The sequence below is a fragment of the Alligator mississippiensis genome, chromosome 2 (assembly GCF_030867095.1).
Source record: "Alligator mississippiensis isolate rAllMis1 chromosome 2, rAllMis1, whole genome shotgun sequence".
Lineage (NCBI taxonomy): Eukaryota > Metazoa > Chordata > Crocodylia > Alligatoridae > Alligator > Alligator mississippiensis.
The window spans coordinates 3,002,790-3,029,740 of NC_081825.1; the positions used below are offsets into that span (position 1 = coordinate 3,002,790).

The 26,951-nt window shown below is 53.6% G+C and overlaps 1 protein-coding gene across 3 annotated transcripts in view; it reads left to right on the top strand.

Annotated features, from left to right (window-relative positions):
* The window catches only part of ADISSP (adipose secreted signaling protein), a 73,818-nt gene extending 48,266 nt beyond the window's left edge, over positions 1–25,552 (top strand). For all 3 annotated transcript variants that reach the window (XM_014600981.3, XM_019498416.2, XM_059721404.1), the window contains 2 exons: positions 18,485–18,607; positions 22,740–25,552. In XM_014600981.3, coding sequence (XP_014456467.1) covers positions 18,485–18,607; positions 22,740–22,840 — 224 coding nt within the window. In that variant the 3' untranslated portion in view covers positions 22,841–25,552. The remainder of the gene's footprint in view (positions 1–18,484; positions 18,608–22,739) is intronic.
* Positions 25,553–26,951: the final 1,399 nt, after the last annotated feature.

Below are 26,951 nucleotides of genomic sequence, written 5' to 3' on the forward strand. Positions count from 1 at the left end.
CACCATCAGCCAGCTTTGGCGAGTGATGGCAGTGCACAGTAGGGCTGTGCGAGGCTTTGGATCCGGAGAAGCTTCAGACGCTTCGGGGTCCAAAGCAGCATGTCTGGGTCGAAACGCCGGCCTCGTTCGCCTTCCTGAAGCGCTTCGGAGCCGCCTCGGAGATCCGGCCATAGGGTATAATGGGGAAACAATAAAATATCTATAACTTTGGGGGTTTTTTTGTCTGATTTGGATGAAATTTTCAGGGCTGGTAGACTCTGCAGAGAGGATGAAGCCTGCCAAGTGTCAAGAAGATTGGTGCAGGGGTTTGGGGGGAACTGTACCCCAAATTCTTGAATGCAAAACTCCTGTCATGTCTATATGTCACAGCAGGGGCCACCATCCCTGCAGCTGTCACCCCGCTGCACCTCTGCACACGCAGTGTCACCCGTGGCACCAGGGTTGCTTGTCCACAGCTTGAGAGGTAGTTCCCCCCAAACTCCTGCAGCGATCTTGAAACGTGGCAGGCTTCATGGCCTCAGTAAGAGCCACCACCCTGCAGTTTTGACCCCCCTGTGTTGTAACACACAGCTGTGACATGAGCTTGGCTTTCAAGAATTTGGGGTACAGTTCCTCCCCAAACCCCCACACTGATATTCTTGAAACTTAGCAGGTATCATGCTCTCAGCAGTGGCTACCATCCCTGTGTTTCATCCAAATCGGACAAGAAACAACAAAGTTATAGATATTTCATTGGTTCCCCCCATTATACCCTATGGCTGGATCTCCGAGGCAGCTCCGAAGCTTTGGCCGGATGGGTGCGGACACCCTGCCCGGAGCTCTGGATCGGATCACGGCCATTCGATGTGGCAGGATCTGAAGCCGGGTTGGATCACTGCCGACTCACACAGGCCTGGTGCACTTCCCATGCTGGGCTGCATTGGTAGGAGCGTTGCAGCAGATGGAGGGCAGTGATTCTTCCCCTCTATTCAGCACTGCGGAGGTCACATCTGGAGTCCGGTGTCCAGCTGTGGGCCCCACTGCAGAAAGGATGGGGACACATTGGAGAATTAGCAATGAAAAAGGTTGAGGGCTGGGGGACAGGATGGGTAAGGAAAGACTGGGGGAAGTGGGCTGATTTAGTCTGGAAAAGAGGAGACCGAGGGGGATTGAATAGCAGCCTTCACCTCCCTGCAGGGGGGCTGCAAAGAGGATGCAGCTGGGCTGGTCTCAGTGGGGGCAGATGACAGAAGGAGCAATGGGCTCAAGCTGCAGCAAGGAAAGTTGAGGTTGGACATTAGGATGAACTTGCTCACGAGGAGGGTGGTGAAGCACTGGGACAGGCTCCCCAGAGAGGCGGTGAAGTCTCCATCCTTGGAGGTATTTAAGCCGCGACTAGACAAAGCTGTGGCTGGGATGATGTAGTTGGGGCTGGTCCTGCTTGGAGCAGGGGGTTGGACTAGATGTGACCTCCTGAGCTCCCTTCCAGCCCCCGTTGTCTGTGAGTGTATGATTTTGTGATCTGTGACTGCCGTAGCCTGCCCCGCACGGATCTAGGCCACTGTCCTCTGTATTCTCTGCCTCTGCCGCCTCCTCCAGCAACGAGCTCTCAGCAAACAAACTTAGCACCGCGGTTCCCCAAGCTGGGGGCCACCCACCCCACAGCTGCTCTTTGGGCTTGGCCCAGGAATGGGGTCACGCAGGGAAATTGGGCTACATCCCCAGATAGATCTGGAGCCCAGTGCTGCTGTTCCTCAATCACGAGGGCTCATTAATGACATGCAAATGAGCCAGTGGCTGCATCCGTGGCTTCATTCCTTTCAAAGCTCCCTGCCGTGCTGCCCCAGCACTGTTATTTATCGACTGCAATCAGGCCTTCAAAAGCTCTTCTGTTCAGACGGTTATCAGGCACCGGCTGCTTTTTCTAAGGGGGTTTTAGACCCGTTTCGGAGGGTAGGGGAGTGATTAAGAGCATGGGGTGGGTGTTGTGCAGGCTGCAGAGATATTAGCAGCAGGCTGCAAGGGAGCTGTGAGCACGGTGAGAGTGGAAAGGGCGTAGGGGTGCTGGTTGTAGCCGTGTCAGTCCAAGGGCATAGGCAGACACGTTTTTTGGGTTGCAAGCAGCTTATAGAGGGTGCATGTCCAGGTAATCACTGAATCCTGGCAGCTTCCATGAGCCAGAGGGGTTTTAGGGAACCTGGCAGCTCGAAGCGGTGCGTGTCGGCGTGGGAGCGGTGCAGGCAAATTAAACGTGAGCCGCGCGCTTGCTGTGAGCCAGCTGGCGTGGATCCGATGGAAGAATTTCAAAACGAATCCCCATCTCGTTGTGGAGAGAAACACAAGCTCAACTCCCCCAGAGTCCTACAGAGCCCCGGCTCTCGCCTGCTTTTGCTTTCCGTGCCTGGCTGCAGGCCCCGTTCGGCCTCCTTCCCGTCGGATCTGCGATTCATTAGCTGCAGCGACGCAGTTTCTACCCTTGCAAAGGCCTTTAGGAGCCCGGGCTTTGCATTCCCAGGATACTTCTTGCTTAGGCTGAGTTGTGGAGCTGTTGGATCCATAGTCCCTGGAGGCTTTTCTCTCTCGTGGCGCTGGCATCGAAACGCTTGCGGCCCTTGATTCCACAGGCAGAAACTGAGCAGAGAAAACATCCAGTGGATAATCCTGTCCGTGCCCCTCAGACTCATGCTCTGCCCCGCAATAGCACAGGCGTCTGTATGAGCTTTTGTTCCAGACATTGTGAGACCATGGCAGTGAGCCGTGTGCTTGGCGTTGATGCACGTGTGCGGGGTTCTCCGGCATGGGCGAATCGAGGGTGTTGAACGGGGGGTGCAGATGGCGCAGTGCATCATCCAATATGATCCAACACATTTTTCTCTAGTTAAAAAGGAACTACAAATTTTCTTAATATGCGAGGGGCCCGGAGCTGTGTTATTCAGTTTAAGATTAAAGCAAAAACACATTACACTGGATTGTGTATTGGAATGTGTTAATTTGCCGTATCACATATTAGGTATAAAAACACAAGGAGCTAGGCCGAAAAGAATCACAAGATGTTGTTTCATTATTCCTGCAGGAATTAGAGTGAAACGTCCTTTTCTTTTTTTCAGGCTCATAAAACAAAATCTTGCCTTTTTGAGCATCCTAGAATCACAGGCAATGAGGGCTGGAAGGGAGCTCAGGAGGTCACGTCTAGTCCAACCCCCTGCTCCAAGCAGGACCAGCCCAAGCTCCATCATCCCAGCCAAGGCTTTGTCTACCTAGGTTTTAAACACCTCCAAGGATGGAGACTCCACCACCTCTCTGGGAGCCTGTTCCAGTGCTTCACCACCCTCCTAGCGAGAGAGTTTTTCCTAATATCCAACCTCAACTTCCCTTGCTGCAACTTGAGCCCATTGCTCCTTCTGTCATCTGCCCCAACTGAGAGCAGCCCAGCTCCATCCTCTTTGCAGCCCCCCTGCAGGGAGGTGAAGGCTGCTATTCAATCCCCTCCCAGCCTTGTCTTCTCCAGACTAAATAAGCCCAGTTTCCTCAAGTCTTTCTTCATCAGTCCTGTCCCCCAGCCCCCAACCATTTTCATTGCCCTCCACGGGACTTTCCCCAATGTGTCCACATCCTTTCTGTAGTGGGGGGCCCACAGCTGGACACAGGACTCCAGATGTGTTCTCCCCAGTGCTGAATAGGTGGGAAGAAGCACTGCCCTGCATCTGCTGGCAGCGCTCCTACCCATGCAGCCCAGGATGCCGGTAGCCTTCTTGGAAACAAAGGCACATCTCGAGCGAGCATCCAATGCTGCACTGAAAGTTATTTCCACACCTGAGTTAATGTTCACCTGAGTTACGGTTTCCACACGTGAGTTAAAGCTTTTAGCTAGAGGTAAATACAACCTGCAGGGCTGTGATATTGAAGAGAGACATGACCAGGAATGGTTAACAGACAACCTAATTGCAAAAGAAAAGGCAGCTTGATTAGTCGAAGATGAAGACCATGAAAAAGGAGTGAGGGTTTCTAACACCTGTGAAGTGAAGAGTTTAGAAGGAGTCAGGTAGATTATAATGAGCTGTGAAATCAGTTGACCTCCTCAGCTCTGCCTGAATAGAAATGCCGCTACCGCTGCCAGTTGGGTTTAAAGTTTGGGTGGAGCAAAAATCCAGGGGTGGGGGGATGCAACTGCACCCCCCTGGATCCTCCCTGTTTTTTGGGCTTGCTGTACATAAGAGGTATTAAGTGCAGTCATGGCTGAATGTATCATGGACTGGCTCCATCCCCCCCTTGCAGTCGCCCCATCATTCATTTGGGATCAGTAATATCCTCTGCTCTTTGTGCACTGAGTAAAATCACGACTGCCTCATGGAGCTGGGTCGGTCCTTTGGGCGAGAGAACAAATAGGCAGCATCCTTTGGGTCCTGGATCTCAAACGGTGACACAGGTAGGGCTGCTTTGCGATGCTCCTTTTACTGATGGGGAAACTGAGGCACAGCAGTTGGGTAGTCGCACAGTGCTTCCTGTGCCCAGTTCTAGTTTGTGGCCTGGCCACCCTAGCTGTGTAGTAGCCCATTGTCTCTGAAGGGCAGGGGCTGTCCCCTAGGCCAAGTGCAGCACCTAGCATGGAGGGAGTCTGACCCCAGAGAGGGTCTCCACTTGCTACCGTATTACCTAGGCATTAGCACTCCTTATAGCCTGACACTTCCATCACCTGAGGACCCAACGCCCTTCTAAGCGTTGACTGCCTTTGGAAACCTTGAAGCAGGAGAACCGAATGCCGGGATGCTGGGAGGTGGTGTCGTCCTGGCTGAAGCACCAGGAAGGTTTGAGCTGTGGTGTTTGATGTAGACAGGGGTCTGGGCAAGCGTTGTGGGGTGGAGCTGACCTGTCCAGCCCCATCGTCCATCTAGGGAGCAATCCTCGGTGCACAAGCTAAGGCTACTCCATCTCAGAGGAAAGGCAGCAAAAGGGCACAGGAGCCCCTTGGCTCTGCAGGGATCTAGTAGACCTCCTGTGGCTAAAAAGAAAGACCTACAAAGGATGGAGGACGGGATCCACCTCCAAGGAGGATTATTCTGCTCTGGTCCGGACCTGCAGGGAGCAAACCAGGAAAGCCAAGGCTGGGACTGACCTCCAACTGGCCACTAGTATCAAGGACAATGAAAAGTCCTTTTTTAGATACGTGGGGAGCCGGAGGAAAAGCAAGGGCAACACTGGACCTCTGCTAAACCAGATGGGACAATTGACAAATGATGCCCAGGAAAAAGCCAACTTACTAAATGGGTACTTTGCATCAGTTTTTTATCAGTCCCATGGGATGCCCCTGCCCATTACGGGACAGGGAGGTCCGGGTAAGGGTGATCCCCTGCCCTCCATTGATGCTGACCTCATGAAGGAACACCTTGAGAGGCTGGACACCTTCAAGTCAGCCGGCCCTGACAACCTACACCCCAGGGTACTCAAGGAGCTGGCGAGCATCATAGCCCAGCCCCTGGCACGGGTCTTCGAGAGCTCCTGGTGCTCTGGTGAAGTGCCCGAAGACTGGAAGAAGGGCAATGTGGTGCCTGTCTTCAAGAAAGGGAGGAAAGTGGATCCGGCAAACTACAGGCCCATCAGCCTGACCTCTATCCCGGGGAAGGTCTTGGAAAAGATTATCAAAGAGGCCATCTTTAACAGACTGGCTGATGCCAACACCCTGAGGGATAGCCAGCACGGGTCTGTTGCAGGTAGGTCTTGCTTGACCAATCTCATTCCCTTTTATGACCAGGTGATGTATCACCTGGACAAGGGAGAGGAGATTAATGTCCTATATCTTGACTTTAAAAAAGCTTTTGATCTGGTATCCCATGATCACCTCTTAGGAAAACTGGCCAACTGTGGGCTTGGGTCTACCACAATCCGCCGGCTGGGGAATTGCTCTGTGGTCGGACCCAGAGGGCGGTGGTTGACGGAAGTCAATCGTTGTGGTGCCCTGTGACCAGTGGGTCCCCCAAGGCTCTGTCCTTGGACCCATACTGTTCAACATCTTCATCAATGATGTGGACACTGGAGTCAGAAGCGGACTGGCCAAGTTCACTGATGACACCAAACTTTGGGGTAAAGCATCCACACCTGAGGACAGGAGGGTGATCCAGGCTGACCTGGACAGGCTCAGCAAGTGGGCGGACGAGAACCTGATGGTGTTTAACACCAAAAAATGCAAGGTTCTCCACCTTGGGAGGAAAAACCTGCAGCATCCTTATAGGCTCGGCAGTGCTACTCTGGCTAGCACTATGGAAGAAAGGGACTTGGGGGTCATCATTGACCACAAGATGAACATGAGCCTGCAATGCGATGCTGCGGCTAGTAAAGCGACCAAAACGCTGGCTTGCATCCATAGATGCTTCTCAAGCAAATCCCGGGACGTCATTCTCCCCCTGTACTCGGCCTTATTGAGGCCGCAGCTGGAGTACTGCGTCCAGTTTTGGGCTCCACAATTCAAAAAGGATGTGGAGAAGCTTGAGAGAGACCAGAGAAGAGCCACGCGCATGATCAGAGCTCAGGGAAGCAGACCCTGCGATGACAGGCTGAGAGCCCTGGGGCTCTTTAGCCTGGAAAAGCGCAGGCTCAGGGGTGATCTGATGGCCACCTACAAGTTTATCAGGAGTGACCACCAGTATGTGGGGGAACGTTTGTTCACCAGAGCGCCCCAAGGGATGACGAGGTTGAACGGTTATAAACTCTTGCAAAACCGTTTCAGGCTGGACACAAGGAAGAATTTCTTTACTGTCCGAGCCCCCAAGGTCTGGAACAGCCTGCCACCGGAGGTGGTTCAAGCGCCTTCATTGAACACCTTCAAGAGAAATTTCATCCCTTCCCCTGCCTTTGAGTTCCTGCTTCACCCAAAATGTAAACCCAACTGGAAGTGGTAGTGGCATTTCTATTCAGGCAGAGCTGAGGGAGTCATTTGATTTTACAGCTCATTATAATCCATTGCAACAGGCCTCCGGTCTTTGACATAATGCAACACGTCCTTTTCAGTTCACAACAGAGAGAGACCACAGTCTCAGAGCTGGAAGGGACCCTCACGGCCTGAAGTCATTCTTGACCAGTTTGTTCCCAGTTGCCCTTATCCCAGCACTGCATCTTTCCCCCCCTTCATGGCCTTGAGCTCCTCTGCTGGAGGTTCCCCTCTGGAAGCGGTCTCCAAAGCTGCATCGCGGGGCGCCACATTCATTGCATAAACTCTGCTCACTTGATGGCGTGTTTGCAGCTCTGCAGATGCTGAGGGTTGTGCCAGACTCTCCTCTCTGCTTTGCGACGAGGCCTGGATGCACGATTCTGCAGTAACCGGGTTGGCTCCACGGGGGGAACAGGTGTGAAGAGCAATAAAAAAGCTTGTGCCCCTCCCCTCAGCCAGTGGGTGCCGTGGGGGACGATGCTGAGAGCAAGGTGACCTTGCTATTCACTGGCCTGCCAGTGAACCTCCTCAAAGCTGCTGTAGGTTGATCACTGAGGGCTCCCCAGATGTGGACCCTTTCACCTTCATCCTCACAGGCACAAGTGGAGCAAGCCCCCAAGCTGGGAGCCCACATCTGGAAAGTTCAAACTGGCTGCACATCGCTGCCCTTCGCATTGAGGGCAGTGAATCGCTGCAGCATCTTACGTGGGGCAGGGGGGTTCTCCAGGATTTGGAGCCCTGGCAGAGACCGTACGCGGTGTGAAAAATGACCTGGAATCAGAGCAGGGAAGTCACAGCAAGCCCAGCCCCCATCCAAAGCACCCCAAATACATCCTTGTCTCGCCTGTTTCTAAAACTACAGTCAGCCCTGCTATGCAGCTGCAAGGCCCATGGCCCGCGGACACCAAGAGCCCCTGAACCTGCCCCAGGTAAAGCCAGGGGACAAGAGTAATGTCAGCGTCCTGAAACTGCGTGGGTTGTTAAATGCACTCGAGAGATCCCAGGAGCTGGGCTGGATGTCAGACTGGACCTGTTTGAAATCCTCGAGAAGCAAAGGCAGCTGGCTGATGGGATACAGCTGGGAAATTGGGACTAGCCTCCAGTGAGAAGCTTAGGAAGGGAAGAGAAGAACTGGTCTGGGTGAGCACGTCTGCACCTCGCTGCTGTGCACAGGGTAGCACCAGCGACAGAGTCCTGGGTTCGGCTTCCCCTGTAGCAGCAAGCTTTTCTTTGCTCAGGGCAATCATTACGTTTCCTTCAACAGAGCTGTTGAGACAGATGCTGAGCAGCTGTGTGCATTTTGCAGCTGGCAATGGGTGAGCATAGCGCACGCTTGAGCGCTGCTGAGACCAGTGGCCTTATGTTGGAAGGAGTCTTTTGGTTCCTGGATAGACCAAAGCAGCCGGGCTTCATGCCTGGTGCTCACAGAGCTGATCGGGGCGTGCTCTGGAGCAGGCAGTGGGAGGGTATATTAACACCCTTTGCAGCGGCAGGACGTTGGCTGCTGCAGTCCCCCTGCTTTGCCTGGGGAGGGTTGGGTGTGATGTCTGGTGCCATGTCGGGGGGGGCTGTGTTGTGTTGCTAAGAGGTTGGATGATGGATTTGTCTGGGATCACAGACAGTGAGGGTGGAAGGGACCTAGGGAGGTCACATCGAGTCCAACCTCCTGCTGCAAGCAGGACCAGCCCCAACTACATCATCCCAGCCACGGCTTTGTCTACCTGGGGCTTCAACACCTCCAAAGATGGAGACTGCACCACCTCTGTGGGGATCCCGTTCAAGTGCTTCACCACCTTCCTCTTCCTAATATCCAACCTCAATTGTCCTTGCTGCAGCTTGAGCCCATTGCTCCTTCTGCCATCTGCCCCCACTGAGACCAGCCCAGCCCCATCCTCTTTGCAGCCCCCCTGCAGGGAGGTGAAGGCTGCCTTTCAATCCCCCTCGGTCTGCTCTTCTGGACTGGATGTGACGTCCGGAGGGCCCTGCCAGCCCGGCTCTGCTGCGATTCTGTGATAGCCGGCAGAGAACCCAAAGGGCTTTGCTGCTGCTGTTGTCCATGGGACCCAGAGAGTCACAAATCCTCCTGCTGAGAGCCAGGGAAAGCAAAGGCTTCATTGCTGCTGGCTGTGATGGGAAGAGCTCGTGGGAGGCTGATCCCCAGGGCTCTGGAAGAACGAGCTCCTGCGTTGGACTCGCAGGAGCTCAGCGCGCAGGGGGGGAGATGGAAGAGAAGCCTTTGAACTTGACTGTGCAAAGCTTGTTCTTCAGCAATTCTCCCCCCCCCCCAAAAAAAACCCCCATAGGAAACCTAGAGCAGTGGGGCTGGAAGGGACCTGCGGGGTCACATCCAGTCCCCGCAGGATCAGCCCCATCCAAACCAGCCCAGACAAACCCCGTGTCCAACCTCAGAGCAACATGACACAGTCTGCCCGGACAGCCCCAGGCATTGCCCCTGCCTCCAGGAAAGCAGCGGGGCCGTGGCCGCCAATGTCTTGCTGCTGCCAGGGGGGTCATGGATGCTCCAGAGATGCTCTTCCACTGCAGAGGAAGGGAAACCCCCCAGTCCAGGCCAGTCTGACCAAGGGGGGAAATCCCCTCCTGACCCCAGTTGTGAACGGTCTGACCCCAAGCAGGGGGTATCAGGCGCGCTGCTCCGGAGATGCCTGGGCTCCTCTCCTGGCCCTGTGACCCCCTGCCTGCAACCTGGAGCCAGTCGCGTCCCCTTGCTGTGTTTGCCCCCGTAGCTTTGGGGCCTGGATGAAGACACCCTCATAGCAGCAGTCGCGGTGCAGCCTTGCTCTTAAGCGCAGCCTCACCGGGGCATTGTCATCATGCAAGTCGTCCCGAGCTTTGTAAGGCCCACGTGAACCAGATGGAGGAGAAGCACTCGGCAGATGCTCACAACACCGTAGAAGCCCTTGAAGCGAGCCGTGTTTGCCCACAAATCACGCGTTCCCGCTGGCAGGGCGAAGGGTGAGCTGCTGCCGGAGCTGTGAATCATTTAACCTGCAGCCTCTTTGGCACGCAACAGCGGGGAGCTCCGAGGCACGTGGTTTCTTTTAGTCCCATCTCTGCACGTCTCCCCCCGCCTTGGGCTGCCTTTCCACGACCGGCGGAGACCCTGTCTCGAGCTGGAAGCTCTGCACACACGAAGCTGAATTGCCCCTTGCAATTGCTTGCACTTCAGGCACGTTCTGCTTGCTGCTTTTCCTTTTTCAGCTGGTCCCACACCTCCATTTGCTTTGAGCGCCTCTTCGCAAGCATCGGCGCCCGTAATTGCTGAAGCACATTGACTGCAGAGGTGTGATTTTTGTGCTCGCTCCTTGGAAGCTGCAGGGTTTTGTGCCTTTCCCTTGATACGGAGATCGGAGTAATGCCTGCCTTCAAATTAGAGGCTCCAGAGAGATTTTCCTCTTTATTATTGTGCTTTTTTTCCCCTCCTCTGAAATGCAAGAAATGACAACCTCACATCGCCTGCAATTCCCACCCCTTTCCCTTTCAGGTGTCGAGTGTGTAGCAGCGCGGTGAAAGGGTAGCAATTCTCTGCACAAACAGAGCTGATTTTCCGTTCAGGTGTCAAGCGTTCGCCCCCGCGTGCCTCTGACGGTCCCTCCGAGAGGCTCTTTGATGAATAGCAGCATTCGGTGGGTTTTTAATGTATGGTTTTGCTCGGAGCACTTTGTACAAATAGCGTGGCAGGTTTAGTAACATGCCATGCCTCAAGGATTTGAGATGGGATCCGGTGCAAGATGCCTGCCTTTTTTTTTTTTCCCCTTGGTCGCCTGCAAAATCAGCCAAAGATTGAAGTCCGGGTGCCAGCACCTCTCTAGTTTTGCTGAGGGGTTGGACACTGGGTTTGTCTGGGCTGCTTTGGACCCTGGGCTGCGGCCTGGCCTGGGGTGTACGTCTTCTGCGGTGCATTAGTGCAGACTGATGTACATAAAAGCCCTTCTCATGAAGGCAGTTTTGGAAGCCCTTTGGCTTTGCATTATCAGTAGCATGCAGACATGCAGCCCCCTGCCACCGAAACCATCTCGGGTCTTGCTGACGTCCATGCGACTGCACTGCCTTTGACTGCAAGGGTTTGCGGGGCAGGATCCCTTTGGGCTTTGATTTCCCAGAGTCCTTTAGCAAGGGCAGTGCAGGACTGGTTGTGGGGAGGAAGCCAGGCACTGGGATACCCTAGTTGCCTGGAAGGTGAACGGCATCCCGGGGTGCCTGGGTAGGAGCGTTGCCAGCAGATGGAGGGCAGTGATTCTTCCCCTCTATTCAGCACTGGGGAGGCCACATCTGGAGTCCTGTGTCCAGCTGTGGGCCCCCCGCTACAGAAAGGATGTGGACACATTGGAGAGAGTCCAGAGGAGTGCTCCAGGTTTGGGACTGGGGTACATGGTTTCTGAGGGAACTGTTTTAGTCTGCAGAAGAGAAGACTGCGGGGATTGACTAGCAGCCTTCACCTCCCTGCAGGGGGGCTGCAAAGAGGATGGAGCTGGGCTGGTCTCAGTGGGGGCAGGTGACAGAAGCAGCAATGGGCTCAAGCTGCAGCAAGGGAAGTTGAGGTTGGATAGTAGGACAAACTTTCTCACGAGGAGGGTGATGGAGCACTGGAACAGACTCCCCAGAGAGGTGGTGGAGTCTCCATCCTTAGAGGTGTTTAAAACCTGACTGGACAAAGCCTTGGCTGGGAATATGTAGTTAGGGCTGGTCCTGCTTGGAGCAGGGGGTTGGACTAGATGTGACCTCCAGAGGTCCGTCCCTTCCCTTCCCACCCTCGTTGTCTATGAATGTAGACCACCGGGCAGACCGTTCTCTATTGTGCATTGGTGAAGTGGACGAATGTAACCCAAAGCGCCTCCAAGTTCTTCCTGTTTCATGCAAGGTAATGTTTGCTCTGGACCGTGACAGGGCCGTGGCCCATCCACCTCCTTACTTCTGACCACACTTCTAAGCTCCTCAGTGGATGGCAAACATTCAATCCATGCACGCTCCACGGTGGGGACCTGAAATGAACCCACACGACAACCCGTGTGCGAGATACTCAGCCCTGTGTCCACCCATGTGCCTCTCTCAAACCTCCCTCGCTCCCCTGGCAGCATATGGAAGCTGCTGCTGTCAGATGGATGGATGCATGCGTGGATTGACAGCTGCTCTGAAGTCGCTCTGCATTGCTAATAGCCTTCAGTACTGCAGGTCCCGGCAGGTCTGATGCAGAAGCCGTGGCCCTCGCTCTCTGCCCCAAAGTCACTAATGCCCCTTTTCTCCAAGCATGGGGCACTTTTAGCTTACAGTGCTACACACCACCTCTTCCTAATGCAGGCCACACGCTGTCTGTCAGGAGCCGTGAAGACGTGGGGCAGCCAGTGTGCCTAAAGCCAAGCCTAGTATCCAAGAGCTATGGGGCTGGCATATCCAACCCGCTGGTCCAGGCAAGAGCAGCCCTGTCTGAACCAGCCCATGCATGTGCTTGTCCAGCTGTTCTTCATCATTTCCAGACATGAATCATAGGATCCTAGAGAAATGGGGCTGGAAGGGACCTCCAGAGGCCACGTCCAGTCGGGCTGAGGCAGGATCAGCCCCCCTCTTGGGCAGCCTGTTCCAGTGCTCGACCACCTTTAGTCACAATGTTGCTCCTCCTCTTCAGCCTCAGTTTCCCCTGCTGCAGCTTGAGACCATTGCTCCTAGTCCCATGCCCTACAGCCCCAGAGATCTCCCCCCTCCATATAACCACCGTTCAGGGATTTGAAACCAATCCCTGCCTAAGTCTTCAGTTCTCCAGATGGAATAACGCTAGTTCTTTCCTTCATCCTCCGTGCACGTGCAGGGTCAGGGGTGTGAGCCGGATGATTGGGACGGGAGGAGCGTTGTTACAAACAAAACACAGCCTCTGCATTGCACTACCTCTGTTTTCGTACAGCCGCGACTGAGCTAGGACAGCATTGGATGTCATGAGCTGGCGGGGGGCATCTGAGAGCTCTGGGAGGAGGTGTGAATGAATGGCAGCATCTGGGGGCTGCTGGGGGACCACGTGGACTTGCAGGGTGCGTGCACTCCTTGAAGTGAGTGGCTTTTCTTCGGCAGCTGAAGGTCGCCTGCACCCAGCCTTCTAGTTGCATGCAAAACTGCATCCCTGGGGGAGAAGGATCCAGAGTTTGGGGTCACGGCATGAGTGCCCTGTGCCCTGCTTCATCCCATGGCCCAAGGCAGTGACTGGAGGCACGGACTGGGGATGGACGAGGGGACTCCTCTCTGCATGTAGCCTTGGTGATGCAGGCACTGGGCACCGTGCTGGCACTTGCACCGTAAGGATGGAAGAGGGGAGGGAAAGGCCATACAGCCCAGGTCTCTGGCTAATTGCAATGTAGCCTGGGGGGTGAGTAGGGCCAGGGGCAGATCCAGGGGGTGCATGATGCTGTTGTACCCCGCTTTGATCCCTGCTCCGGCCAAACTTTATATCCAACTGCCTGAGAGAGGCAGTGGCATTTCTATTCAGGCAGCAGTGAGGGAATCACTTGGCTTCATGGCTTGTTATCACCTCCCAGATTCCTGCTAATCTCTCTCTACTCCACAGGGGTAAACGGCGTTTTCTCCTTTTTAATGGTCGTGACATTTTATTATTCAAACTATCCTTTCTTCTGCAGTGTTGCTGTCTCTTAGCCATGCCTGGGAATGTCTCTCTTCTCTTTCCCAGCCCCACAGGCTGCTTTTAGCTCTAGCTAAAAACCTTCACTCAGGTGTGGTCCTATGAACTCAGGTGTACAAATATCCAACAGTGATACATTGCATGCGCTGTCAAGACGCTCAAGAAGGCAAAATTTTCTTTTATGAATCTGAATGACAGATGGACATTTAACTATAATGACTATAGGACTGTTGACCCAATATCTTTGGACTGTTTTGACTCTTTTTTACCTAGTTTGTTGTGTTTAAATATATATATAATCTAGCAACTCAGTGCACATTTCAGTAGTTCTAGTTGTTTGCTTTTTTATGTTGATCTGAATAAGATAGCACCAAGCACCTAGCCTAGTAGTAAAGCTTCTAGTTTGCTCTTTAACAGGAGAAAAAAATGCGTGTTGTGCTCTATGGGATGAGGTGCCTCGTCACGTGCATCCCCCTTTCTAAAGTCCCAGATCCACCCAGGAGCAGGTCTCGGTGTGTAAGCGCTGGGGGAGAAAGCACCAGGGCTGGTGGGTTCTTGTTCCCGTGCACGAAGGCAGGGCAAGCCTCCGGGGTCAGGAGCTGGAGCCAGCCAGACTAATGAGAAATAAGGCTGTTGTAAACACCCCGTCGGAGCCGTGTCCCAGGGAGGGGGCCAGATCTCCATTGCTCGGGGTCTTCAAGCCCAAACCTTTGGCCACATACAAGTTCCCGGGTCCGGTCAAGGTGCTTCGGCCACATACTGGTTCCTGGGTCTGGTATGCAGCGTCCAGGGGGAGATCCAGCGGCTTGTGCTCTCCGCACCGTCAGCCCGGATGATCTCACGCTCCCTCTGGGCTTTGAGCGCTCCAGTTTGACGAGCCCGGATCATTTAGCTGCTCCTGTCGGTGCCTGGATGGAGATGGGATCGCATCACTGCCTCTTGCAGTGAAAGCCAGGTGAGCTAACAGCGGGTCCCCGGAGAGGTGAGGTGCTTAGCGGGGCCGAGGGAGCCCGTGTGCATCTCAGCAAGGTGCCGGGGGGATCAGCCGGAGCTGTGCGCTGCAGGTTTAATCACCCGGCAGCCTGCTGTTATGCCCAAGGTCCTTGGCAGTGCCTTAGCATAGCCATAGCTTAGCATAAGACCAGCTCCATCCTCTTTGGGATCGGCCTTTAGGTAATAGCAGCTTCAACTCCCTGCATGGGGGTTGCAAAGAGGATGGAGCTAGGCTGGTCTCAGTGGGGGCAGATGACAGGACAAGGAGCAATGGGCTCAAGTTGCAGCAAGGAAAGTTGAGGTTGGATACTGGGAAAAAGTTTCTCACGAGGAGGGTGGTGAAGCGCTGAGAGAAGTGATGGAGTCTCTATCCTTGGAGGTGTTTAAGCCCTGCCTAGACAAAGCCTTGGCTGCGATGATGTAGTTGGGGCTGGTCCTGCTTGGAGCAGGGGGTTGCACTAGATGTGACCTCCTGAGGTCCCTTTCTACCTTCCTTATCTGTGATTCAGTGATAAATACATCTGATCATCACCCAAACTCCTACGCTGGGTAGCAGGGTTTGTTCATAGTCCTCCAGCCTCTTCTCTGCCTGTCCAGGCAGGTTCCCCAGCTGACATTCCCGACCTGAGAACTTGTAAAGCAGGGATTCGCACTCAGTTCTTGCATCAGGGACAGGCCTTCTGAGGCCTCCTTTGGGGGAAAAATGCCCAAATTTGGCCAAGCGTGAGAGGTTGTGGACCCTGCTGGCAGTGGCACGACCCTGTGGCTCTGCACCCCTGGTTGTAACGAGGCCTGGAGCATGGCCCAGGGGTGCCGTGGCTCGGACCCAGCCCATGTCGGGAGAGGGGTCTGCTCGCACCCCTCGGGGCCATCCAGGGAATGGGCTGAGTTCCCGCAACCTCCATCGGAGGCAGCTGCAGATATCACGCGGCCTCGTTAGCCTTCTCCTACCTGGCAGGCTGCTGGTGATGCCGGTGGCCATCTGCTAGGCCAGATGCTCCAGTAACGGAGCAGCTTTCCCCTCTAGGTCACGGACCCTGACGTCTTCCCCACCGATCCCTCCTGTCCCTCCTTCCTCCTCTCACTCACTCTCCTTGCCTCCCCTCCTGCAAAACAGCCTCCGGAGACGCAGAAGGGGAGCATCGGGGCTCCGTTCATGCCTCTGCTCTGTTCACACCGGTCTTGTGCATGCACTGGTTAATCCTCATCTGCCCCCCAAACTTCGTTACCTACCTTTAATAGGCACCGAGGTGGGAAGTGACTCACCTGCAGCAGGGAGGGGTTGAATCCACGCTCCCTGACTCCCCGGCCCAGCTGTCGGCATCCCCTGCCCCGACCTCCCCTGGCTGGACCCTGATGGGTGCTGCGTCCTTGCAGCCGCCTTTGACCTCAGCCCCTCCTGGACCCCTGGGTTGGATGAGGGAGTCCTCTAAGCGTCACTCCAAGCGGATAGCAAGGATGGGGCCTGTCTTGGGAACTGTCTGAAAATGCAAAGGGCCAGACCGCTTTCCAGCTCTCTCGGTGGGCTCGTGCCCCTTTCCTCTCAGCACGTGTCCGAGCCCCGGTGAATCCGGCTGAGCTCTCAGCTCCCATGTCTGGGGGAAACGAGCTCCATCCTATAACGACACGCTGGAGGAAACAGAACTTCCTGGTGTTAATTTTAACTTTTTACCTGCTATTTTCATGCTCTGCCCCCTTGTTCTTGTCTGATGATTACAGTCAGTCATAAATCCCTAGTGACTTTCTCTTCCCCATTCAGTGTGTTGTAAACCCTTCTCCTGACCCCCCTCAAGCATCTCTTTTCTAAACTGACCAAGCCTTGGCCTCTTTCTCTCCTTATTTAAAAGCTCCTCCTCATCCTCGCTGCCCTTCTCTGCACTTTCTCCAGTTCTTCTCTCTCCTTTTGGAGCTGTGGGGACCAGAAAAAGGATTTCCCCCACATTTATCCTGTCTCATTTATCCCAGGACAAAGTGCAGGCATTCAGATCTCCACCTCTGTCATCTCAGGACAAACCAAACATTTGGACACTTATCTTGCTGGGATCCTATGACCCCAGCTGACTTCTTGCCCCTGGGGCAGGGGGCTGGCCCCGATGATCTCCCGAGATCCCTTCCAGCCCTAATGTCTATGAAATCTGTGAAACGCTAAAAAAGGTCCCCAGGATAAGAAGCACTAACGGTTTGTCCCAGGACATCATGAAGTGCATCTGGATGGGATCGATGGCAGAAAAGAGGCAGCGCATTCGAACACTCACAAAACCCTGATAAAAAGAGTGATATGTGTACTTTCCAGTCTCCAGATTTTTCTGTGCCAGGGCAAACACAGGCACAGCTTGTCCCAGGACAAATGCAACACGTGTTGCTAGCCTTAGGCTTAAAGCTATGGTGATGGTGTATTACCAGAATAGATGCAACCATGTTCTTCTGGATGCTGGGATGGGACTTCAGGAAACAAGGGTGTTGGACTGGAGATAGCTGTTTGGGTTGTCCAAGCAAGTCCTCTACTGTCGTAGGCTGTGACTTCACCTCCAGTGCATGTGTGTGCAATGCCATGTGCATGGCTGAACTTGGCCACATTCATGCTTGGACCCCCCCAGGAGGGGACCTGGCTTGTAAGGTCTCCCCAGGGCAGTTTGCTGAGCCCTGAGTGTACCCAGCAGGACTTTGCCCTGGGTATCTGTGCCCGTGCTCTGCTGTGGGGATGTCCCAGGTGTCTGGGCTGTGCTGGTTGCCCCCTTCTCCCCCTTATGCCCCATGTGTCAGGGGGGTTTTAAACCTCTTCCAGAGGCACTGGATGCTGCTGCAGCCCAGGCTAGGGATGGGGACTGGGCTGTGCCAATGCTCCTGCTGGCATCAACCCCACAGGGTCTTGCCCCTGCAATCAAGCTCAGCCCCATGCTGCACTGGGGCAGGAAAGGATTTCTCCCCTGCTCAGACTGGTCCGGACTGGGGGGTTTGCACTCCTCTGCAGCGGGGGCACGGCCTCGGCCTGGGGTCTCTCGAGCATCTATTAACCTCCTTTGCAGCTGCCGCGGGCCCCTGCATTCCCTGTGGCAGGGTCGGGGGTGATGTCTTGGGCTGTGTCAGGGTTGCTGGTAGTTTTACAAAGAGTTTCGACAGTGGGTTTGTTTGGGCTGGTTTGGACAGAGCTGATCCTGGCTGAGGCAGGGCTGGACCTCTGGAGCTCCTTTCCAGCCCCGCGGCTCTAGGATCTCGTGACCTGAGCTGACGGGAGGATGGAGCAAGGTCAGGACATAAAGAACATTTCCTGTTGGTGGCTGGGGCTTGCTCCAGGCATCTGGGCTTGCAGGTCTTGGGCTGGGACCGCTCCTGAGTTCACCCGCATGCCCACTTGATGGGGTCTGCACTCAGACACTCTGTCTATCCATCCGTCCGTCTGTCTATCTTCTCCGCCTGCTGTGCTCTGCATCTGCTCCAACAGGCAGACCCCTGATAGCTGTAGTATTGGGGCTATTTGTTGTGATCTTGCCCCCATCCGTGGCTGCCTCAGAGCATTTGGGGACTCTGCATCCCCTGAACCGTGATGCCCTATTGCTGCCAGCCACCCCTTGGGGTTCCCACACATGCAGCTCTGGGATGGGGTTGGGAGCTGAGCCTGGCACAGGGCATTGTGGGGCTCCTGCCCTGTTATTGTCTGCAGCCGTGGCATCTGGGGAGCTTCCGCACGCCAAGAAGTGCATTGTGGGATAGTCAGGTAGGGCCTTTTGCTTCCTTACGGCAGCAGGGGTTAGCATGGCTCCGGCTGGATGTGAGCGAAGGGCCCTTGCATACCCATCTCTGCCTGAGGCCTGATAAACTCATGACAGTGCTGGGAGGAGGCAGCTGTGGCTGGGGAGTTGCTCCTGCAGCTTGGTAAGAACAAACCCCCACGGGATGCTGCCTTCCAGGGACCGAGCGACTGACTCTGCTTTCCCCCCTCTTGTACGCAGGCTACAGTGTGAAGTGCGAGTACACGGCTCACAAGGAAGGAGTCCTTAAGGAGGAGATGGTCCTCACCAGCGAGACCAGTGACAGCACCTGCGTGAAGGTGGTGGTCCAGGCCCGGGTCATGGGTAGGTACTGGGGGATTTCACTCGGCTCCATGTAGTGACTGCGGCTCGGGTCCCCACAGATGGGCATGGATGCTCTGAGTCTCTGCTAACCCGTAGCTCCTCTGTCATTGCTGGCAGTGCCCTCGGTGCCCTGATCTCACCTGTGCCAGGCTGCGGGGTGTCCTTGGGGATCCAGTCTGGTGCCCTGTGGCTGCACGTGCGGAGTCGACGGGATTGTGCTGCATCTGTCTCTCTCCAGGCTGAGAGGCTGTGAGCAATGGCAATTGCTCCTCTCATCCTGCTCTGAGCAGTGCTGAGATCCCTGCATTGGCACCACGGTGCTAGGCTGTGAGTCCAGCTCAAGCCTTGAGAGCGGATGTGATGGTGGCCAGCCGCCCGGGGGCTCTGGGAAGGAGGTGTACACAGGTTGGGGAGGGTCCCAGGGATGGGGAAGGAAGAAGCAGCAGAGAGAGAGCTGAGCCAGCCGCAGCTCCCCTCCCCACCTGCCAGCCTGCTTCACCCATCCCTTAGCCTAGCACTGCACCGTGGCTAGGCTTGCAAGGCCCCCAGGGCTGAATCCCAGGGGTGACAGTCACGGTCAATGCAGCCCTCCGGGACTGGCCTCACCATGGAGGGTCTGTGCCCATCACCGTGGGGTCAGACCCCGCGTGGCTCTGGGTATCACAGTCTGTACCTCTCTGGTGTCAGCTCGGGGAAGCAGCAAGGGTCTCAGAGTGGGATTCCTGCCATGTCTTTATTGCATGCTACGTGGTGGTAGCTGATGCAGAGGGGCTGGGAGTTGCAGCCCCCGTCACCCCAGTGCTCTCTCCCTTTGTCCTCTCTCCAGCTGAGGCTGGTGCTACTAGGGTTTGGAGCATCTCTTGTCAGACAGTCCTGGGATAACCCATGCATCCTGGCAGTGCATCATGGAATCGGAGACAACGAGGGCTGGAAGGGATCTCAGGAGGTCACATCTAGTCCAACCTCCTGCTCCAAGCAGGACCAGCCCCAACTACATCATCCCAGACAAGGCTTGTCTACCCAGGTCTTGGATGGAGACTCCACCACCTCTCTGGGGAGCCTGTTCTAGTGCTTTACCACTCTCTTAGTAAGAGTGTTTTTCCTAATATCCAACCTCAACTTCCCTCACTGCAGCTGGAGCCCATTGCTCCTTGTCCTGCCATCTGCCCCCACTGAGACCAGCCCAGCTCCATCCTCTTTGCAGCCCCCCTGCAGGGAGGTGAAGGCTGCTATTCAATCCCCCTCGGCCTTCTCTTCTGCAGACTCAATCAGCCCATTTCCATCAGCCTCTCCTCACCGGTCATGTCTCCCAGCCCTACAACTATTTTCATTGCCATCTCTCCAATGTGTCCACATCCTTTCTGTAGTGGGGGGCCCACAGCTGGACACAGGACTCCAGATGTGGCCTCACTAGTGCCAAAGAGAGGGGAAGAATCACTTTCCCCACACCTGGCAACACTCCTGAGGCTGTTTTGTGATTAGGGAAGAAGCTTCTGGGCTGGGGGTAGCTGCCAAGCTGGGCACGGCCAGGGCAGGTGAGGCCTGTCGGCAGGGAGTTTGCACCCCAATGCAGGAGATTTTCTCCTGTGCAACGCTGGTGGGATCCACACAAGGAAATGCCACTGATTGCCATCCGCTCCATGCCCAGGAGGTGCCTCTGGATGAACCCAAAACTGTCCCAGGTTTGAGGCTTCTGGACAAGGTTCTGCTTCCCTCTTCATCTTTCATCTCCTTCCTCCCATGTCCCAGCACAGTTGCTTTCTTGATCACTGCTGGCCGCCGGGATAGACACATCCTGAATTTAGGCACTTTGAGACATGGGGCTGGAAGGCACCTGCAGAGGCGCATCTAGTCGAAGCCCTGCCTGAGGCAGGATCGGCCCTGTGCAAATCAGCGCGGACAAACCATCATCTAAACTCTTTGTAAAATGACTGTCACGGCACACGTTGCACCTGACCCTGCCACAGGGAAAGCAGGGGGGCCGCAGCCGCCAACGTCCTGCTTTTATAAAAGGTTAAATAGATACTGCAATGATCCCAGGCAGAGGCCATGCCCCTGCTACAGAGGAAGGAAACCCCCCCCAGTCCTGACCACTCTGACCAGGGAGGAAAATCCCTTCCTGACCCCAAATGGCATGATGATAATTCATCTTCTTCCTGCCAGTGCACATTCCCTTGTGTTCGCCAGCGTTGCATTCCCCCTTTGTCTGGCCTGACCTTCCCCCCCAAGTGCTTTAGTCTTTTCTCTGGCCTCTATCCTAATCAGTCTTGCACCCTCTATGCATCTTGCTCACTGCGTTTCTTTTTTTAATCGGCTTCTTTAAATAAAATCCTGCCTAATTCTTTGCCCCGGCGTCTCTGCTCAGAGCTGTTTGGCCAGGAATGAGAGACCGTGACATTCATTTTTTGTTGCCTGATTTAGCAGTGGCGATTAGCGCCATGGGTTAATCACCTTGTTACCCCATTTTTGCATCTCTTTTGTCTTCATCCATCTCGTTTTCATTGGCTTCTCTGAAGCACGTAGGACCTGGAAGAGAACCAGCGATTGCTCCTTCCCCGTGTCACACAAAACTGGCCTGTTTTCACAGTCAAAGGTTGTTTCTCCTGTCTCGTGCAAAGTCTTCATTCACCTCTGCCTCCAAGCACGTCGTGACCCCTTTCCCCGTGACTCATTGCCACTGTTCGATCAGCAGTGACATTACGGTGTGAGAGGGTCAGTTTACCAGGAGCAGACTGTCATCCCGGTCTCTTTCCAGTGTCGTTCCCCCCACCCCAGTCCTGGAACGGGAAGCGGTAATTTAATATCCATTGGCAATTAGGAGAAGGAACAGATGAGGCTTTATGGTCAGTTTTATTATTAGGGAATTTTAATCGGGCATTTAGGAGCGTTGGGGTTGCTGCTTGTGGCTGGGGAACCTGGTGCTAATAGCACCTAGGTCGCAGGTTCAGTGCCCGGTTGGACTAGATGATGGCTTGAGGTCCTTTCCAGCCTCACTTCTCTATGATATGATCTGATTAAGCCTGGCAGGATGCTCCGAGGGCTTTGTTAGCGGGGAGACGTCTCATCCTTTCTCTCCCGGAGTCAGCGGTGTGGTCGGTGCTCCCTCTCGTGTCCATCGCAAGAGCAGCATCTTCCTTCTTCAGCAGCAAAGAGCAGTCCCGATTCAAGTATTGCCATGTGTCTAGTACATGATGGGTTGAAGTCTCACGGGTCGGACCCATGGTCCCTCTAGCCCTGTGTCCTGTCTCCAGCAGAAGGATGCTATAGAGGGAGAGCACTGAACCAGATATCACTGGAGTCATCCAATAGCCTCTGGCATCCAGTGTGATTGCATTAGAGATGCCAGAGGAAACATCTCCAGTGAATGCGTCCGGCCCCTTGCCGACCCTGGCTGTGCTGTCTGCCTCCACCTCATCCCAGTACAACAAATTCCACAAATTGCTTAAAAAACCCCACTTTCTTATTAGTTATAAACCTGTTACCTGCTCATTTCAGCCGTGCCCCCTGGTTCTAGTGGTTTGGGACTTGGGGAACAACAGGTCCCTGTTGCCTTGGTCCACATCCTTCAGGATTGCATGTACCACTTAGCTAGTCCCCCTCAGCCTTCTCCTTTCCAAACTGAAGAGTCCTGGTCTTTTCAGTCTCTCTGGTGATTGCTCCAGGCCCGATTATTTTGGTCTCCCTTCTCTGGACCATTTTTAAGATCCATTAAAGGAGACTGAAACTGGACCTCGTGCTCTCCACCTTAGCCTGGTTCTCCGTGCATGGCTGGAGGCAGCGAGGTACAGGGACAAGGCAGCAGACTAGGAAGTGAGATGCTCTCTGCTGACTTGCGTTGGGACCCGAGGTGTGTCCGACTCACTCTCGTTTCCTGTGTCTCGTCTCTGTATGTGGTAAGCACCTGGGAGCAGGAACTTATGAGGTGTCTGGAAGGCACCTGGTTCCCTGAGCTCCTCTCTGGGGCTCCCGGGCCTTGCTGCTGTTCACTGAGCAATGGGCGCAGTGGGCTGACTTGCAGAGCTGTGTTGCATAAGCTGAATAGGAGGCAATGGTGTGCAAGGAAAGCCGGTTGCATCCGGGGCTGTATTAACAGCAGCATCACTTGCAGAGTGATCTCCCTTCTGTCTTGCAGATCGTCACCACGGCACGCCCATGCTGCTGGAAGGCGTGCGGTGCATCGGGGCCGAGCTGGAGTACGACTCGGAGCAGAGCGACTGGCACGGGTTCGACTAGCCGCGGCCAGACCCCCTCCCCGCCCCCCAACCCCCCGGTCCTTTTTCGTTTGGAAATTTAAGCTTGCATTGGGAACACAGACCCGGTGGGGACCAGCGGCAGGGCTCTGCCTGCGCGCGGCTGGTTGTCACCCATGGAGCTTGTGCTGGGAGGTCTGGGCGCTGCGCTGGTCCCTCTGCACCCAACACACACCAGAGGCCGCTGGAAGGGGACTTTTAAAGGCCACGGGGGCTGGGGTCAGACCTCAGACTGGCAGGGGTTTCTTTTCAGCCTTAAAACTTCGCTCTCTGGGTGCCTGCCATGTACATGCCTCCTGTCTATCAGCGTCTTATCTTGTCACACAGGGTGGGTCGTTCAGTCCTCCTCTCCGGCCATCTGTGTCACACGTGCCCGGCTTGGCATACACGCATGCTAGGTTTCCATGGCTATATATATATATATATATATATATATGTAAGAAAAGCAAAGCCTGTAGAGCAAAGGAGCCTCTTCTTGGACAACTCCATGTCACATGTGGCCTGCTTGGTACATACATGTGCCAGGTTTCTACAACTGCCATTATATCTATCTATCTAGATATTGATATTTATACAGCTAGCTAGCTAGCTAACTGCATGTATAACGAGAGAGAGATAGAAATATATAGATCTATAGATATAGCTATAGATCTAGATATATCTAGAGATATCTATCTATCTATAGGTATAGATATAGCTATAGATCTAGATATATCTAGATAGACATCTATCTATCAATCAGTTATATTACTTCAATCTACCACATTACTTTTATCTGTTTGTCTATTGTAATAGTTTGGTCTATCACATTACTGCCTTTTCTTTCTTTCTTATTACTTCAGTCTATCACATTACTTTTATCTATCTATCTATCTATCTATCTATCTATCTATCTATCTATCTATCTATCTATCTATCTATCTATCTATCTATCTATCTATCTATCTCATTACTTCTGTCTATCACATTACTTCTATCTATCTATCTATCTATCTATCTATCTATCTATCTATCTATCTATCTATCTATCTATCTATCTATCTATCTATCTATCTCATTACTTCTGTCTATCACATTACTTCTATCTATCTATCTATCTATCTATCTATCTATCTATCTATCTATCTATCTATCTATCTATCTCATTACTTCTGTCTATCACATTACTTCTATCTATCTATCTATCTATCTATCTATCTATCTATCTATCTATCTATCTATCTATCTATCTCATTACTTCTGTCTATCACATTACTTCTATCTATCTATCTATCTATCTATCTATCTATCTATCTATCTATCATATTACTTTGTTCTATCGCATAATTTCTATGTATGCACGTACGAATATATGTACAAATACAGCTCTCTCTCTCTCTGTCTCTCTCTATCAATCTTATTACTTCTATCACATTACTTCTATCTATCTATCTATCTATCTATCTATCTATCTATCTATCTATCTATCTATTGATAGACTTAGATTTATCTATATACCTCTGTAGATATGTATAATGGCAGCTGCAACAGTCTGACATATATATGTAAGAAAAGCAAAGCCTCTGGTATCATTAGTATTTCCTTTCTGGCTGCCGTGCCCAGGGGGTGGGCTGTGGTAGAGCAAACCCAGCGGGTGGTCCCTGTAGCTGTGCGTGTGCTCGGATGAATCACTGGTGTTTGGTCGCAGAGGGCTTTCCCCCAGCTGGGTGTCTGCCGCCTCCAGGAAACACAGGAGCCAGGACTTGTTGCAAGCCATACCGTGTCTTGACTAGGGACCGTTTAGGAGCAGTGCCTGTTCTCTCTCGTGCGCTCTTTCTGCTGCTGCTGCCATTTCATTTTGTTGTGTATCATTCTCCGTGAGCTCTCCCGCAGCCCGGCTGACGGCTCGGGGCTGGATTCTGGTCCCGGCTGCACCCCTGCCCCGCTCGAGCTTTGGATGAGCTGGCTCCAGACCGACTCCCTGCTCACTGCTGCAACCGAGACCAGAAACTGTCCCGCAAGGCTACGTTCCACGCCCCCAGACGCCGCCGGGCAGACCCCCTTGAAAACAGCATGCATCTCAGGGTGGGATTTTGCTAGGAGGATGAAGCCTAAGGGAATTAGGCACTTGGTACCAGTGGGAGTCGGATACCTGATACCCTAGGAATAACGGGTGTAAACTAGTTGAGAGGGGAATTAGGTTAGATATTAGGAAGAAATTTGTCACAGTAAGGGTGGCCAGGATCTGGAATGGGCTTCCAAGAGCGGTGGTGCTATCACCTAGCTTGGAGGTCTTCAAGAGGAGGCTAGATAGTCACCTGGCTGGGGTCATCCGACCTCGGTCCTCTTTCCTGCCCGGACAGGGGGTCGGACACGATGATCCACTGTGGTCCCTTCCGACTCGACAATCGATGAATCTATGACTCCTCTAAAAATCCCAACCTGACTTTTCTTTTTCTTAAATGTCGTCTTGTGTTTTTGTGTTGGTTGTTTTTTGGTTTTTTTGGTTGTTGTTTGGGTTTTTTTTTTTTAAAGACACATGGTACCAGGACCAGAGAAGCAGTTTGGTTTGGAAAGCAACAGGAAGATTTATGTGCCTCTATATAAGTGTGTGCGTGTGTGTGTGTGCGTATGTGTGGGGTTTCTTTAAAAAAAAAAAAAAAAAGACAAAAAATAAAAATCTATAAAGCAGAAGAATAAACTTGGGTCAAAACAGTCCAGGCCTCAGCTTTTCTGTCTCTGGTCAGCCCCGGGGCCGCTGTCACGAAGTTGGGGCTTTTTTTTTCTTCCTCTCTCCATTGGGGAAAAACAAATATTTAAAAGTTGATTTTATTTTTTTTTAATTTTGCATAATGAGGTCCTTTCTAGCCTGACTTCACTGCAAATGTTGCATTGCTACCTAGATAGCCTCTTGCAGCTACCTGCGGGCAACGCTCATTATTGAATTATCTGCATCTGGGAACCCTTGTAGTGCACCAGGACCCGGCTGTGCTCGGCGCTGTACAGATGCAGGCAGCGAGATGATCCTTGCCCCAAAGCCAAGAGGGGATGAGTGACAGCAGATGGAGGCAGGAGCCAATGAGGACTAGCTGTGGGTTGTAACCGCCCCAGCTGCTGTGTTGGTTTTCTAGGGTTTGAAGGCATCAGGCTGAAGGCTTAGTAAAGCCTTTCTCCCTCCTGCACCCACTGTGGCTTCTGGACATTTATCTTGCAGCAAAGTGCACAGATACCCGGGTGATGGGCTCAGGATAGGCTAGAGCCAGGCCTGTCCTGGTCGATACGGGCATGTCCTGAAAGCATTGGGAATGCTATTGCTATCTGCTCTCTTCCAATATGTCTTTTATCCATTGCCCTGGGCCTGAGGTGACCCGCTCCCCACCCTGCGAGAGAAAAACCACTCGAACCCTGGCTGTGCCCCAGGGCCCTGCCCCAGTGCCAACTGCTTGGCTAAGGGGTGGAAGTGGCATAACTTGCAATCTGTAATGTTCCTGCTTGGCTTTAAATGGACGAAGAAGCCATTTCATTGCAGTCGACCAGACAAAATTCAGCAAGGACAAGTGCAAAGTCCTGCATTTGGGATGGAATAACTGCAGGCACCGATACAGCCTGGGGAATGACTGTGACTGGTGGGGGCCGAGCACTGGAACAGGCCCCTAGAGACGTGGTGGTCTCCATCCCAGGAGCAGGTTAGGCACACCCTTGGCTGGGCTGGTTTAGCCAGGGCTGCTCCTGCCTTGAGCAGAGGCTGGACTGGATGTGACCCCGTGAGGTCCCTTCCAGCCTGCCTCTCCTCTGATCCTACGATGCTCCTGGGAGGCCATGCATCTCGTAGGTAGGACCCAGCGGCCCGTTTCCTCCTCCAAGCTGCCGGACCTCGTCCACCCGGACATCAGCTTCTCGGGGCTGCTTGTGCAGCGTGGTGCGGGGCTGCGACACGGCCCTGTGATGCTCCCGGTCCCTCACCTTTCTAGGACCCTATGAGACTAACTCGTTCATGGAGGCAAGTGCTTTTCCTTGGTCTACTTGGGTCAGAGGCTGGGGATGGACGGGCAGAGGTACTAAACAGAAGGGAATAAAGTCATTTTAATACAATGAGAAAGGAAGGACACTATTGA